The sequence below is a fragment of the Passer montanus genome, unplaced genomic scaffold (genome assembly GCF_014805655.1).
Source record: "Passer montanus isolate IOZ18808 unplaced genomic scaffold, ASM1480565v1 scaffold111, whole genome shotgun sequence".
NCBI lineage: Eukaryota > Metazoa > Chordata > Aves > Passeriformes > Passeridae > Passer > Passer montanus.
The window spans coordinates 990,319-1,007,901 of NW_024357725.1; the positions used below are offsets into that span (position 1 = coordinate 990,319).

Genomic DNA, 17,583 nt, shown 5'->3' on the forward strand with positions numbered 1-17,583 from the left:
ACTTCCTGAGCCATTTCCATTTCTTTGGCCCACCAGTTCCTACACAGAGAGTCTGACAGCCTGCTGAGACTTCTGAAGTGTGCTTTTCAGACTGTTTTTGAGGCAAGCTCAATGGCTCAATGCAAAAAGTACAAAATCACTCTTGGTAATGGGAGAATGATATTAAATAATTGACCAAATGAAGGGAAATTGTGTGCTTCTAAAGGTCTGAAGTCTTTCAGTTTAGGTATACCAACTCTACATTTGAAATTCTTCATGGCTGTGGAGGACTATGCCTTTTATGAAATAAAAATATGAATGAGTTGTCAGTGCTGAACCTCTACGTTGCTAACTGGAAATTGTTTGGTGTTTTTTGTTAGCACAGAAGGAGAACGTGCTCTGATCTGCAGAGGTATTTTGGTGATGTGAGTCAGAACAGAGGAGCATTTTCAGCTATATTAAATGTGTGCCTAAGTGCTTTACTGGATTGGGGCCATATTCTGCAGCATCTTACAGGATTAAGCCCAAGATGCTGGGCAGAGCTGAAGAGCTTATGGCAGCTCTGCACAAGCATGGGAGCCCCTGCACAGGGTGAATTCTCCAAGGAATAGTTTATCACTTGTGTGGAGTCTGTACCAGAGTGTTCCAGTTCAAGAACTGACTTAAAGAAAGAAGGACTCTTGATTAGGCCCAGCAAAGTCAGCCATCAGAAAAGCTAAGATAGCATTGAGGTGTTGGATGTGTCAGATATTTGGACAGTACTTACACATTTCCTGATTTTTCCATTGTGACTTTAAAATGTTTTATACCAATTAATCGAAAAATCAGTTTAAGTGTTTAATCACACCTGTAGATTTGTGTCATATAAACTGTTAAACTTCAGGAATGTGGAATGTTGTTACATTTACCCATTCAAAGCTGATGTTCAACACAGTTTCTGTGGATGTCATTAACTCCTTGTGTAATTGACACAAAGAAACCAGAGCTTGAAAGCTTTCATAATTACACTATTAAATCTTAAGATTTCTTACCCCCTTGCTTGATATAATAATCAACAAGCAGGCACCCCAATTAATTTTGCTTCTGCAAGCACACCAATTAATTTTGAACATAAATCTCAACACACTTTCACACTATCCCATTAATTATTTCTTCAGTAAAAGAGCTGATCTGTTGTCATTCATTTGAGTTAGTATAAAAGGAGACTCTTCAAGGAATTCAGTTCAAATTTACCTATTTTCTGTCAAGCAGTATTTCCTTCTGTCTGTTGTTTGACATAACACTGTGTAAAAAACACTTTTGTTCTCACTTTATATTAATTAACACGCACGCATTTTCCAAAAAAATTGAACATGAAATAAGCTCTGCAGTAAATTACTCTAGTAAGTGCCAGCTCTATTTTTCAAATGAGGAAGAGCAGTTTTATTTTAAAGCATGAACTTTTATAGCTTTTATATTTTCTAAGCTATACTTAGAAAATATATTTCTCCTATGTACATTGAACTGGAAGACAAAACCAGACATTATCCACTCATAGTACTGCTCTTTACAGCAAACCAAAGGCTCTGCTGGAAGATAGTATTAAATCTTTTAAAAAATGCCACATATAATTTTTTATCTAAGGTGAAAAAGCAGTAAGTAACGTTTGTTAGCAATTTTTAAAACTTAGTGTTCCGAGCAGGAAGTCACCAAAGGAATTCAGTTCAAATTTACCTATTTTCTGTCAAGCAGTATTTCCTTCTGTCTGTCGTTTGACATAACACTGTGTAAAATAACACATTTGTTCTCACTTTATATTAGTTAACATGCACGCGTTTTCCAAAAAAATTGAACATGAAATAAGCTCTGCAGTAAATTACTCTAGTAAGTGCCAGCTCTATTTTTCAAATGAGGAAGAGCAGTTTTATTTTAAAGCATGAACTTTTATAGCTTTTATATTTTCTAAGCTATACTTAGAAAATATATTTCTCCTATGTACATTGAACTGGAAGACAAAACCAGACATTATCCACTCATAGTACTGCTCTTTACAGCAAACCAAAGGCTCTGCTGGAAGATAGTATTAAATCTTTTAAAAAATGCCACATATAATTTTTTATCTAAGGTGAAAAAGCAGTAAGTAACGTTTGTTAGCAATTTTTAAAACTTAGTGTTCCGAGCAGGAAGTCACCACATTTAAGTTGATTTACACATTGCAAAGCTCAGTCCATCTGTCTCAGTGAGCAATTGGTATCATTAGGCAAGAATTATTTTAGTCAACAAATGTTACTGGAGCAACCTAGCATTGTTTTTCCTATTGAACTTGAATAAGCAGCTAAAGACTTCTCACTTGCTCTTTTGGCTCAGCACCAGAAACAGACCATTACAATGAGTTTTAAGTACAGCACAAGGCTCAGAGCTAATGAATAATAAAGAAATGTGCATGTTGTCCTTTGTCACCAAGTGTCACCAAATCCCTCCTGATACCTATACGAGGAGGAATGCTCTTCTCTGGCCTCACTTGCATATACTGAGTGTAAATGATTTTAACCTGGAAGGAAAATGGCATTGCAGCCAGTATTGATCCCTAATGCCTGTGTCAGCCCTCGGGCTGTGGCAGGGCAGAGGGATGTGGCTTTGGCCCAGCAGCACCAGCCATGGGGATGTTCCAGGAGCCCCAAGCCCTATCTGCTGCCAGTGTCTGCCTCGAGCCTTGCAGGACTTCACACACACTCCACTTGCTGTGAGATGGTAACAGGGCAGGATTTCAGCTGGATTAATTACCTTGGACTGCAGAAATGGAAAAATGAAATGATATTTTAAAAAATTATGTTCTCCATGAGTAATAATCTCCTTCCAAATCTGTATCCTGCGTATAGATCTGTCTTCAGATTTACATGTTGTACAGCTCAACTTCACCTTTTTAGGAGTGGGATCTAGTTAAATAATTTAGAAAAATGAGATTCCTCTGAGGTCTCAGAGAGAACTCAGAGAGAACTGGGTGTTGTGCTTCTGACATGATTGACAGGTGGGTGACCTCTGATGGGCAAGTGCAGTGGTCACTGCTGATGTTTTATGCATAAGAACACAATCACACTAATGGCTTACTCTGCTGCTATCAGACTTCCTTGCTTCTCAGACATGGCATTCTTTTGACTTCATTTATTCTGGTCCAGCTTGCATTATGTGCTTTACCTTACCTTGTACCTGAAATGGTTTCATGTCCATCAGCACTGCTGGAATGTTACTTTATTGTTACTTCCAGTGTAGGCCTGTGCAGATTTGTAAGTGTTTCTCTACAGCCTGGGTTAGTTTTACTGAATTCTGGTTGTTTGTGTTTTTTTCTCTTTACTTAGGTTAGTGTTCCAGATGACCATAATGCTACTGCAGGCAGAAGTGTAAATAAGCAGGTATTTGAAGGTTTAACAACAGGACTTCTGAGGGTAACTGCTGTGATTTTCAGATGTCTCATCTCCAGCTTCCCAGATGGAAACAGCCACTCTACTGCACTGAAGATATTGCAGGAAGTGAAAAGTAAATCCTCACAAGTGGAAGCCTTCAGCAGCAGAGTCCAAGACCTAATCAGGTTTAAAAAAAGATTATGAAACTTATTCTAAGTATTCCTTATGAAAGAGAAAGCAAAATGCGTTGATTTAAGAGAGGAACAAACTGCTTTAACCTTGATGCAGTCAGAGTACTTTGTGTGGGTAGTCAAGAAGACTACTGAAATAGTATATTCTTAATCAAAAATGTTCTTCAGAAAACTGCAGACAAAGAAATACAGAAACCCAATATTCTTTTATTTCTGGACTCGTTTTTTATGTTCTTTCCATTTACTTTAACTTCTGATTACCTAGGAGCTAGCTTCCAGATATTTTTCTCTCAGTTCTCTATGCCAGCTATGTGTGCCCATTGCCTGTGGTCTCTCATGTCATACATACATTCATATAAGCTGGTAAAAATATATACATTTCCTATTATAAAAATCACCCAGTCATTCCTAGAATCTGATCTTATAATGTAGCTTCATTTTAATAACTGAACCTAAATGTATTAGTGCATACATAATTAATACATATTTTAAATATATGAAACTAATATATATCCAGCAGTATACTAGACTTGCTAAAAGTATACAGTTTCACTAGTTAACTATATAAATAGTTATCAATAAATTATCATATACATAGTCACCAGTGTGTCTTCAGCCCTATGAAGAAATGAAGTTCTTCTTTATATGCTACTGAAAACATGTCACAGTGAGCCTTCAGAGGTTTCAAAGTCTGGTATGATGCTGATGGAGACAAAGAGGACATCTGGAGGAGAAAAGCAAAACAAGTAGTTGTCATAGATACCAGTGACCTCTAAAACTTCTGTGTTCTCATGTAACTCTCATTCTCCCCAAACAGGTTTTGATAGAGTGTGAAATTTCAGGATGTTGTATTCTGCAATTTATGAATGGGAGGGTGGGAGGTCTGTGCTGAGCAGACATCTGACACTGACTGGGCCCAGCACAGGCAAACCCTCAAGATAAGGAGAGACATGAGAATCTGAGCAGGTCCCTCACCTGAGGCACTTTAGGGGATCTGGTTATAAATGAGGAATGAAAGGCATGATGACAAGGTAATGGTGCAATTAGGAAAAAAAGAGAGAGGGCATTTTAAACCAGTCTAAACCAGACAAATTCTGTCATTAATGAGAATCTTTCACCTCCAGGTCATTGTATTGTGTGTCATGGGGAGTTGATTAAGTGAGAGTTTTAGGAACATGGGCGAAGAAAGAGGAGCACTGAATTCTTTTTTTTTTTTTTTTTCTATTTGGGACTATTAGACCTGATGCATAAACACCAATTATCTGTGTGCTGTCTGGGTATCAAAAGGGTAGCCAGGTTATTTCAGCTGTGCTCCTGTGGGTAAAAAGAGATGGAGGCAGTAGATTAGAGAGCTTTGACATTCCAGCAGTGTGTGTGCTCAGTTCCTCAAGGAAAGGAGTGCTCCATGCATCTTCCTGCTGTCTCCAGATGCCAGTGAAGAGCAGTCCCAGCAGACTGAGAGCTCTCATCCATTTCCTCTCTGCCAGAGGAGCAGCTGCTCTGTGCCCAGGTGTGGGTGGGAAGGAGGGGGACAGTGGACACAGCACAGGTGTCACACTGTAGAGATGCTGCTAGGGAAGAGAATGCTGATGAGAAAGGTTGTGCCTTTTTGTGAGCCACCATCTATCAGCATTAGCTCTATTTTATTTAGTTCTTCCTCTTCCCTCCTATTTCTCAGAGCTGTTTCCAGCACTCAGCATTTCTCTGACTGTGATGTATCTAACACCCAGCTCTGTTCCTGGAATTATTCCACTAATGCAGGAGAACTTGTTTATCACCTGTGTGATCAGGTGGATTGCTTAGATCAAAACTGGCAAGAAACTTAATGCAAGTAACCTTTCATGTTGCTAAATAGAACAGGCAAATTTACCTGCACAATGAGCATGCACTTAAGTAATCTTTGTGCATCTTTATGTGTTTTTAACTGCCGTACTTCAGCAGCTTTAAAAATCTTCCATGCTGCAGTTCGACTTCTAGCTTTATATCCAGTGTATTTTTATTCTCAATTCCTTAATTTCTTCCAAAAGCTTTGTGTCACTAGGGTGGACTGTGGCAGAGAAGTCTGTCTTTGAGCAACAGCAGTGTCTAAAGAAAATGAGGTTTTCTTCCCTAGTGTCAAAATCCCCTCTTTCAAAATCAGACTGTAGGATGTGTTGTGAGGGAATAGTTATTTTTAATAAACAGTTGTACTTCTGTGAGAAGCATTATCTAATCAGTAGTCTTTATTGACTAGAATCAATATTATTTAATAATGTTCCCTATTGAGTCAACTTAGGGTGGTCTAGTCAAGTCTAGTTAAGTCTAGTAAACTTAAAGCCAGTGCTGTTCCCTTCTCCAGGAGCTTCTGTTCTTAGAGCCACCTCTGCCAAGGGCAGCTGAGGAGCAGCTGTGGGACAGTGATCTCAGGAGCAGGAGGGTTGGGGTGGGCACTCAGGGTAGGAACAGGGGATCATTTGGTGGTGTCTGAAGGCAATTCTTGCCCATGTCTTTTCAGTGAGGTGGAGGCACAGGATAAAACAGCACTCTTCTGGTTTTGACAAGAGGTTTCTCCCACTTCATAGGAGTGGAGGAAAATAGAAAGAAAATTAGAGGGGAAAGAAAGGGAGGTGATTACAGTGGACCTGTGTGTCCACAGAGAGAGTTGATCTCACCTAAGTCAGCAGAATATGGTGGTTGAGAAGGGCTAAAGGCTGAGAAGCTGGATGTTTGTGGTAGAAAAGGAAAGTAGGTAAAGTGAGGTGATATCAGCAAAGTGACTGATCAGCAAAGATTATGGAAAAAAATACATCTGTCCATGGTTTAAGTGGAGTTGATAATGATCATAGTGTGAGAGAACCTGCTGTGGACAGAGAGATCTTGCTACAGGGGTGAAGAGCAAATTTTTTTGGACATATATTTCCAAGCTATTAGAAATTCAAAGAAGGAACTTCAGCAGTTGTGATCTGAGGATCAGCAATGATGATGTGGATAACCCTAATAAAAAAGAAGGGAGTTTTCAGTTTTAAAAAAAAGTCACTACATGGTTTTCTTTATATTGAATTTGATTGAGTCCTGAGGAGGTTTTTTGATCCTGATCCTTCTATACTAATGGTAGAAGGTTGATAATATTCTAATAGTCCCTGAGCTGCTGCATATATGCATTTATAAGAGGGGAACAAAGCCCAACAATTGGCCAGTTGGTTGCTGTGATATATGAATTGCTGTAAAACATTAACTGGGTAACATCACTGTCTTCTTGAATTAATGTGTTCTACAGAGTTTACCTCTTCATGGTAAAAAGAAATTGTGTTGTTGCAGAGCAATCAAGATTACTATAAATCATCTAACTATGGCAAAATTCCATTGTCCTCCTAGCAGTATGCTAAAATAAACATTTACAGTCATCTTTCTTGTACAGTATAATACAAATTATCCTACAGCTCTTAGATCTCGTAACAAAAACTGATAGTCACAGAGAGCCAGATCTGAAGTTATTGTAATTGAAATTGTTTTATTGAACCCTTTCAGAAAGAGTATTTGAGTGATCACAACCTGCTTTTTGAGTGGTTTGATAGCAGAGAAGCAAAAATTGCTTCTTTTGCAAAGTTACCCAAACTGTTGTGGAACTGTTTTTTGTAATCCACTTTTTTCCTGTGTCTGTAGTTATGTGGTGAACATAGGACTGGTGGACAAGCTGTGTTGCTGTTTCCTGTCAGTCCAAGGCCCTGTGGATGAGAACCCCAGTGTGGCTGGTTTCCTGCAGAGCGCCACGGCCGTGCTGCACGGGATGTGCCAGCTGTGCTTGGCTCTCAGTGGAAGGTGGGTGCACTGCCTCTGGCAGCTCAGAACGTGTTGCTCAGGCTGGTGCCTCCTGCTGAGGCTGCCAGCCAGCTGTGAGACACACAGGGACAGAAACATGCTGGAGATTCCCTCTGCTCACCCTCTTACGAGCGATCTGTCGTGAGTTACCTGCACTGAGCCTGCTTCTTACAAGCCATCTATCAGAGTTGCAAACTTTGCCTCCTTTACTCATCATTCCACACAGGCTTTTGTCACTGATAGTTTGAAGTGTCCAGTCTCAAGGACTTCAAGAGGTATTTTATTATCACCTAAAGTCAACTTTTAATTGATTTGTCTCTATGATTTGTCTCCAGAGCAGCCTAATTCAGCTCTTGCTTTTTAAAATACCACTGTCAGTATGGGAATTCTATTTTCCATAAAGGAAGCTATTACTAGATTTGTCAGGGAATTTTCTAATGCAAAATGCTTGTTGTTGTAACCTAACCAAGGCTGTGGGAAGTGTGCATGAGGGTTTGTGCCTGCCAGCAAATCTCAGCTTCTGTGGTCTGCAGTGTAGGACAGCCTGACACTCAGGGGGGAGTCAAAATTTCAGACCTTTGGGCTGCACTTACTAGAACCTACCACACCATTACTGTTACACATTTCAGGAAAAATCAAGGCAGGCAGAACTTCACAATGCATTCCTGAAGGGTAAAATTATTCTAGGGTTGAAAAACTAGAGCTAATAAAACACAGGGTAAGAGACAAAGCTGTAGGTAAGAGCTGTAGCTGGTAGCCAGAGATACAAACACATGGAAAAAGAGCTGCAAGAAATATGAGCCCAAAGAGACCATCCCAACTTACTGAAATTTCCCTGTCTGAAAGCTGCCAACTTGACATTTTAAATTCCAGCAGAGCACTGCCAGAAGTCAAATACTCACTAAATAAAATAATAAAAACATCACCCTTCTGTTAGTGGAATAATAGTTCTAGCTCAGATTAAGTAATACAATATTTGCAATTTCTGTAGCAGGCACACACTTCACCAAAATATTAGAGATCTTTGCACCCCAAAATAGCACAGCACTGCACATGTACATCCCAGCACTGCACATGTACATCCATCAAGAACATCTGTTCTTTGTAGCACCAGAATAATTTTGGGGGGTTGAGTGTTTTTCTTCGCAGTTACACCAAGAAGTATCTGATCCTACCACCTCCATAAACAGCAGTGCTCTGGATTTTATCCAAAGGTGCTGGTTGTTCATGATTCCAGGTTAGATTGTTCATTTGAGCATGAAAATAAATGAGAGGAATGAACCTGGAGATTTCAAAACTGTTGTCTTTCACTTGAAGATCAAAAGCCTTGATGTAACTGATTAGAAGGGCAATTTAAATCACATGTCTTTCATCACCTGAGCCCCCTGTCATTTAAGCAGTGTATGCAGAGTGTAATTCTGTCTTGTTACAGAAGTCCTCAGTGCTGGAGGTGATTTAAATGGAAAAAGGTACTGCCAAACACAGATTAAGGTGGCAGAAACAGAGCTCAAATTTATTGAATTCTTAAATACATCACACTACAATAACACATGATGTGTGATACCTGATTTGCAGCACAAAAGGCAGCCCTTCTGTGAGAAATACAGAAATACTCTTTCATTGCTGGTGAATGGTGGTGGTGGCACTGCAGCCTTTGCAGTGAGCTTTTCTCACTCTCCAGCTCAGCTGACACAGGCTTGAGCACCGAGCCAGCCTGCCTGTAAGAGCCCTCTGTCCATCCCAGCCACTCTGAGCAGCCAAGGGCTGAGCTTGTTACTGAGATTTGAGGAGCCCAGGAAGTATTTCAAGTGCTCTCTCACTGCAGCATGAAAATAAGTTTTGCCAAATTAATGGCAGGCTTTCACCATTGTTGCAAGAGCAATTTTAAAATGTTCTTTTCATATATCCTCCTATATAAGATGGGTCCAGGTTGGAACTTCTTTATGCTCCTCAGTGTTAACCGGGAGATGGGGATATAAAATTAATGTGATTTTTTTTCAGTAGAGCTTTTTCAGGCTGTTGTCTGTCACACAGCAGCTGTGGTAGTTCTGGCCTGTGTGCAGATCTCAGCACACAGCAGTGAGTGGCATCGTGGGAAACTGACCCAGGACAGCAAATACTGGCTGGGGTGCCAGGAACCACCTCAGGGCTCAAACCAGCCCAGCACAGCTGGGAAATCCTCTGTGAGCTGTGGGATCCTTCTCCTGTGCATTCAGGTCCCACCAGGTTGTAGGGAACTGTACTGCAGCTGTAATTGCCATGTCCCCAGAGGGCCAGAAGTTCTTGTTTAAAACTCAGGTTTTAAATAATGAAAAGGTCCAGTCCTGTGGGTACAAAGTATGTTTGGCCATTTCTGGTGCTCTGAGGTAGGAAGAGCTGTCAATCTAGACTTCTGTGCCTTCTTCAAAAGCACATCTTATAAAACTCCAAATTCAGCAGAGTATTTCTAAACCAAGCTCTGAATGATACCCGGTGTGTAGTTGGACAGTTCCTTCATGGGAAGAATTCTGTAGGCAGTGGAGAGATCTCAGTCAAGTCCCTCTCTGCATGTGCCTTTACGTGAGGCAAGGTGTCACAACAATAATGATTATTAGAGAACAGCCTCAAATTATTTGAGATATATATATATAAATCAACATTATGTTTTAAATGAGGTCTGTGTTTGATATAATGTAGATGGTAAAATTTTAAGACATGAATTAAGAGACTTCTTTTATTACTGTGGTAGACTTTTAGGAATAAAAAAGTCCAAAATCATGGAGTTAGATACAGTAAAGAAAAGTCTTACTAATGTAGAAACATAAATTGGAGGATTTTCAATTTGATAATCATAAAATGTTATTGAAATAAGGGAATCTATTCTGAACATATGTTATAAACATACCCTATTATAAGAGAGGGATTTTCTTTTCATTAATGATCAAGGTCTTTAAAAAAGATTTAACTTTGATATTGATCTTACTTTTCAAATTATAATTTTTGATACTGGCTAATAAATGCTTGATTGATTCTTTTAATTGAAATTTTGCTGTGGATGGAATAGCACATTTTGCAAACACTGTGGAATACATATAAAAGAACAATTGTTGAAAACCTTAATAACTCGTTATCCTGTTTCAAGCTTGTTTTGATACTTTTTGTCCCCTTCTCTTACCCAGTGAGAATCATTGAGGGTGACTTGAGACCTCCAACTGCAAGTCCCATTTTTCTGATGCTGTTTTGCATCTGTAGCTAAGAGTGGAGGTGAGAGCTCCTTCCTCCCTGATGAGTTTAAAAAAAAATGATGCACGAGAGCTGAAAATAGGGATTTGTAGGGAGAAATCAGAAAATGCAGCAGGTCTGAATATTGAGCTCTCTCTGCTGAGCAGATGAACCTGGCATTTGATACTTAGGCTTGAAAATTGTGACCCTGGTAATGCTTAACTGACTTTTGCTCTCCATTAGGAGTAACAGTAGCCAGAATTGAAAATAGAGACATTTTAATTAAAATAAATAATGAAAATATTAAATATACTTTATATGGAATAACAATGGGTTGAGTGGCCATAGAGACCTCTTGAAATCTGTGTGGAATTGCAGAAGGCCAGTAGCAATGTTCAGGATGACAGCCCTGTTTTCCAGAGTGTATCATTGTAAGTATGAGAGATTCAAGGCCTGTTTTGGGCCCTCAGGTCCTGACTGCACATCTGGAATGTGCTTGGCTTGTACCCACAGGACAGAAAACAATGAGCAGGCCTGGAATGCAAGGAGCATTAATAAAGGCATGGCCCTGCTGCCTCAGCTCAGCCAGTCCTAAAAGCAGGGGTACACTAACGAGGATCTCCATGGCAGGTCCTTTATCAGCACAGCAAAGGTTTTGCTTGTGTGCCTGTCTTCTCCTGTGCTGCCCACTGTTCATCCAGCCTAGATCCCATTTTTCCTCATTCTCTGGACCTACAGTTGCTGTCCCAGAAGTTTATTTGTTGCTCTGTGGAGGGCTAGAGTTAATGCCTTGTTTCACTTTTGCCCATGAGTGTGAGTGAAGAAACTCCCACTGACACAGAGTTAATGCTGGGGAAACAAAGGGCAGCACTGCAGGGTGAGAGTCAGTCACTGGGGCAGAATGTTCTCCCCAGGAGCAGGACAGTAGAGAGCAGTAACACACATACAAGGAGGATACTGCATTGTGCGTGAGGGAATATTGCAAATAACAGTCCCTCCAATTATGTAGGTCCTTGGGAATACCAGCTGTTCAAAGGTTTTGCTGTTTTCTCTATTTAAGAATTGCCCTCAAGCTTTCTCGTTACCCCAGGAAAATCCAGAGCAGTGCAGTAATTAAATAGCTGCTGTTCTATCCCAGAGCAGTGGTAGGGTGTGTAAATGTGTGTCAGCAGCTGATGGAGCTGTGCTTACCAGCTGCAGAGGCAGCAAGCTGCAGATGCAGGCTCTGAGCCAGGGGAACGGTGCCTGTCCTGCCCCAGATGCACAGGGCAGTGGGCAGGGCTGGGCTCAGTGTTCTTACAGTCATTAAGATAATGTCAGTTTTGGCCGCTGGATGGAGATTCAGATGCAAGTCTGTCTGATCCTTGGTTTTGCTTCTCACCACTTCCAAGGGCCAGCAGCTCCAGCAAGCGGTGTTGAACTAACTCCAGCTTGTGTCTGAAGTTACTGGAAGGCTTCAGTTCATCATTCTGTGCAGCACTGCAGTCCCTGCTTGACAGGGGGAATTGCAGCAAGGTCTGACAGGTGCTAAATACTTCCTTGTTCTTCTTTTATTATCATTTGACCTCTTTATTTTGACATCTCTTTCTAAATAAAATAATTTAGAAGCAAAAAGTACTGATGATAGTTTTTAAATCCTAATAATAAAAAGCCCCAACAGATGATATTCTAAGCCTCTTGGAAACTCATGTTTTCATTTCACTCCATGTTTTTAATCAGGAGTATATATTTCAAATATACAAACATTATAATGTATACCCTTAGAGAGGCTTGTCTGCTTGTTAGCTCAGCCAGTTTTTAAAACAATATATTTTAAGATATAAACAGTTTGCTCATATTGAAGCTTGGAGAAATTGTAGTTTTATACTTGTTCTGCAGAGTATGCTGTTTCTTATCAAGCCGTATTGAATCCTTGTTTTTAATAAATAATGGTGTATTTTAAGCAACAAAGTAACACTGCTTAGTATCTTTCTTTCTTTCTTGTGATGGATATATCTACGTTTTTAATTCTTAAACTCTTTTTGTAAGTCACAGATCACATACCAATTCCTGAGACCCCTTGATGGCCAAGGTAAAAATCACAGTGGCAACCCATAATGAAAAGTCTGTGCATTTCATTAAACCTTTTTTTTTAAGATCATGCAGGTTGTTTGACTGTAATAGAAATATTTGTCTATTTTTCTGTGTTTATATTTAACACATAATTATTGTGACTGGTAAAGTTTGAAAGCCTGTTTGTTTTCCCAGCTCTATCAACCAATGTTAAAAATCCAGTGGGTCTTACTTCCCTTCAGGGATTAATTGAAGGGGTTTTGTCCATAGTGACTATTTTACTTTTGCAGCTGTTACAGACTCAGAGACAAAATTTCTTTAAACAGGAGAATTAAAAGGAATTGCAGCTCTAGGAATCTGATCTCTTAACTTCAGTTGTGTAAAGTCTTGTTTTCTGGTGTGACATTGTCATCTTATGTTATGAAGGATTTTGGGGGATTTGCTTTAGTCTGTCTCAACAGAACTGAATTTTCATTGGGCTTATTTTTTGAGGTTAACTAAAAGTCTGCTCAAGGTATGAAACCCAGTGTTGTGCAGACTTGACAAAAATCACTCAGAGCAGTAGAGGCAGAGGTTCATGCTTTATTTTACATCATTTCATGTAGGTTTTTTTTCTCTTCTAGAGCCCACAGCAAGTACAAGTAACTTCTTTTACCTTTTTATTGTAAACATTTAGGCTTAAAGCAGTGCAACCAACAGTTCACTTCAACAGGAGCCAGTGTTCTGTTCACATACACGTTCGCTGTAGTACAGGCAACATCCAAAATAAATTCTTTGTGGCAGTTCCTTCAATCCATCAAATCTAAATACAGGTTTTTAATTACTCTTTAACAGTTTTGTTCTATACAAATTTCTGTACAAACTTGAAAATTTTTCATCTTTTCTGTGAAAAAACTAATGCTTGCATTTAGTTATTTTACAATTGACTTTTTAATGTATATTTTGATTCATTCTCTGCCCCAGAGCAGCACAAAATGGTAAAAGGATTTCATCCAGCAATGTAAGCTTTCTCATATGGAATTGTTTAAAAATAATGATGGAGTGAGAGTTGAAAGCAAGCTAACTTTAACCTTGGGTAAAATTGGTCAATCTTCTGATTGCACAGAGTCGGAAAAAAATTCTATGAGGTATCATATGCAGTAATTAATTTGGGGTTATCATTTGACTGTGAGTGTACTTTTCTGTTTTGTACAGCTGAAAAAGCTAAGAGTGAAGTTAGGAAATACTAGTTGGCAGGAGGAGCTGTGCTCTCATGTGATCCTGTGGCAATAAACATTCTAGTTAGTCGAGTGTAACTAAGTGATGGTTAGCACATTTTGGCTCCTGCATCCTGCAGAACAAATCCTTGGACACCAGAAGGCATTTTGGAGTGAGGGATACCAGGGAGCCCAGACCCACAGAGCAGAGCTGTGCACAGGGTGGTCCCAGAGCTGCCAGCTCTCCCTGCTCCTGCAGCCATCAGGGCTGTGCCTCCCTCCCAGGCAGGCTGGTGTGCCAGCACACCTGGAACTTTGCAGCAGGGATCTCCAAAGGCACAGCTGGCAGAGCCAGGTGGTGGCTCAGGAAGTGTCTCTGCTGACTCCATTCACACACACTCACTTAGAGACCACAGAGCTTCAAAATGAAGATTTGGGGCATGAATTCCAAAGCAAAGCCCTGCCATAAATTGTTGTGCAGCGTAGCCCCACCCAAACACACTTAGAACTCTAGGGGTTTTTTCCACTTTTTATTCTTTGTGGAGTAAATCTTAGGGTCTTAAGGAGAACAGGCACAACTATGTTGCTTTTGTTCTTACTGTGCTTTACTAAAGATCTGATTCTTCTGTCACAGACTTGTGGACTACGTCTGCAGTTGGAATGGTTTTTGTGCAGCATAGATGTCCCTGAAGTAGGCCTGGGACATTGATCCTGGGGGTAGCAGCAGAGGGTGCAACACTGAGTAGCTTTTTCAGCAGCACTGAATGTTCACAGACTGTAAATAGAAATAACTCAGAAATGGTACCCACAAGTGCTAATTTCAGATGAGACCACTCCTTACATCATCTGACCTACTGCTTTGTAAAGGTACAGATGTGAGGGGACAGTGGTGGAAACAGATGGGTGCCAGTAGTGCAAGTTGTGTACAGCCCAAACACTGTCCTGTCATCCTCAGCTGAGCTCAGGGCTGCTCTGGGACCTGGGGAAGGCAGGTTCATCATCCTGCTTTGCCTCTTTCCCTCTCTGTGGTCCATGGAGGTGATGGAGGGCTGCTAACAGACAGAAATTCTCATGGACAGACATTGCTTTGGGTAAGGTGGTGCTTTCTTCCCTGCTTTATTTGCTTCACTAGGAAGAGTGAAAATGACAAAACAAAGTGATGGTTGCCAAAACTTGGTCGTTGGTGAGCTCATGGTTTAGCTTCTCTGTTGAAGAAGTCTGTCTGCAATTGTAAAAAGCAGGATTAGTCAGCCTGCCTAGAATCTGTGCTGGAAATGTCTCTGGAGCCAGTGTTTGTAACAGAGGAGTGCAGGGTGCTCCTGGTACAGATACAGGAGAGATTATTGAGAGCTGCTCTAGTCAAGGGAAAGCTCCTTCCTGGTTCTGCTCAACAGGAATATTCTGAGTCCTCTGAGTACCTCGTCTTTGCTTTCTTAAACTGAGGTCTTCAAACTTACAGATGATTTTAGAAAATTGTTCTGATTTTCACATCCATTTCCTTTGCTTTTAGTAGTTATAAAAAGGGAAAATACCCTCATTTAAGTTATCCTTTTGTAATGTTTTCTCATATAATCTGTCATATTTTCCTTTAGTTATAACAAAGAATCATATATACACTCAATCTTTGCAGTCTCTTTTGATATTGACACTTTCTTCTTTTTTTTTTCCTTTTTTTCTTTTTTTTTTAAGATGGAAACATAGTAGGTGAGGTAAAAACCAGTCCTTGATGTAGCATATTTTCTTTGTTACTGTTTGCTGTGTTTTGTTATTTTAGTGTTTCCTTTGTTTACCAATATTGACTAAATGTGTTTCCAAAATGAAATTCATGTAGTTTATGTTATGGGTTTGAATTAGAATCAGAGAACATAAAAGTTGCTGAATTATTTTGGGGCTTCGCTTTGTGCTTGCCTACCCTCCACCCATTATTTAGCCTCCAGGGTAGTGATATTCTGAGTCTTCCTTAGTAGTTGTTCTGCATAATCTTCTGGATTATTAATAATGTGAAAACACACGAGCGGTAAAAATCATGAAGGATTATGTGAAGTGTTTTTGGAAGTCTGGATGTAAGAATGGAAAAGGCAGTCCTGAGTTATTTGCCTATCTGTGCTGATACTGAGATAACCAAAAACCTTCTCCACTATTTTATGTGCACACCCAAAAGGTGGCACAGAGACCCAGTTCCCGTGTGCACGAGCTGTGCTGGTTTGTGCTTGCCTGTGCTTTGCTGCCCTGCTGCAGTCTCCCATAACAGCATCTGACTGAAGTAAGCAGCAGAGTGTTTTCCTACTGCTCCACACTTCATTCTTAAATTCCTGCAGACCCATTTGATTAAGATCATCTGTTCCCAGTAACTTACTTTGCTACTTAGGTAGACAGTTTGTTCCAGTGCCTGCAGCCCATCACTGTGGCAGGAGAGACTCCAGGGAGCTCTCCCACTGCTGCTGGCTGCTTTGCAGGCAGCAAAGGTGAGAGCAGGCTGCTGACCCAGGCAGGGCTTGCACGGAGCCCCTGTGTGCTCCCAGTGTCCCCAGGATCACGGGCACGGGATGTGAGGCAAGATCCTGAGCGATACAGCTGCACTGCGACTAGAGAGAGCGTGAGACGGTGCCCTAATTCCTGCGGGTGTTTTCTGGAGGTGCTGTGTTTCGGGGCGCTGGAGGCACCCCTGGCTCCCAGCTGAGTGTTCCTCGTCCCCGCAGGTCGTGCAGCGTGTTCGAGAGCGGCCGGCCGGAGCCCACGGGGCTGAGCGCAGCCCTGCAGGCCACGGATCTGGTGGGGGTGCTGCACATGCTCTACTGCGTCCTGTTCCACGGCCCCATCTCGGACCCGAGCCCGGCCGGCCCCAAGGACAGCTACGCCCCCGGCACCGTGCAGGTGGCCCTCCAGAGCCTGCGCTTCTTCAACAGCTTCGCTGTTCTCGACCTGCCTGCCTTCCAGGTAACAGATGTTTGAAAACTTCTCCTGGTGGGAAAGTGTTCATTATTGATTATGTCTTTGGACTAAGTTTTGTCCTTAAGATCTTAGTTACTGAAGGAATTTTTAAATGTTAGGTTTCGTGCATAAAATTTCTAACTATTGTTATGTCTACCATATAGCTGATGAATTTAACCAAAAAGTGGAAATTTAGAATACTTTAAATGCTGAATCCAATCCATTACGTTTTCTAACTTCTTTTTTACTTGTTTCTAGCAAAGTGCTTTTTATATTTATTAAGCCCCAAAAGTGTGAAAAGGAAAATCTCAGTCAAAAGGATGAAATAAGTTTTTCTTATGTGAAAGGATTCACTCGTGTTATAACCATATATTATATTTTCCAGTGCTTTCAGAGGCCACTTGATTTAAGATTGTGCAGCTGAAACTGATAATCGCTTGATATAATTTCTTTAAGAAGTAAAATTTTGTTGACCAAAAATTGGAAAACATGTTTTCATAATTTTTATTAAATCAAAAATAAAAAAAAAATCTGCATTTTGAGTCCTGGGAAGGACTGCTTACCTTTGTCTGTGAACAGAGTTCAAGTGTAAATGAATGATTTTGCCCTACAAATACTGGTATATTTCTCAGGTAAGCTGGTAAAGTTTTATTGCTAATATAAAACACCTGTCAGAAGGCATTGCTTTGAAAACACATTTAGCAGCATCAATCCTCCACAATTCAACAGAACAGGTTTCTTTTTCATTTAATGTGTAATTTGTAGTATGCTGTACCACACTCTCCATCTGAAATCATTAAATTCAATGAGAGCTTTTCACAAGTGAAGAATTTAGTGTGGCTCCTTCAGTTGGTG

At 40.5% G+C, this 17,583-nt stretch overlaps 1 protein-coding gene across 3 annotated transcripts in view; it reads left to right on the plus strand.

Annotated features, from left to right (window-relative positions):
* The window catches only part of SCAPER (S-phase cyclin A associated protein in the ER), a 137,437-nt gene that overhangs the window by 97,228 nt on the left and 22,626 nt on the right, over positions 1–17,583 (plus strand). For all 3 annotated transcript variants that reach the window (XM_039732460.1, XM_039732468.1, XM_039732476.1), the window contains exons 26-28: positions 3,315–3,544; positions 7,193–7,348; positions 16,497–16,734. In XM_039732460.1, the coding sequence (XP_039588394.1) occupies positions 3,315–3,544; positions 7,193–7,348; positions 16,497–16,734 (624 nt within the window). The remainder of the gene's footprint in view (positions 1–3,314; positions 3,545–7,192; positions 7,349–16,496; positions 16,735–17,583) is intronic.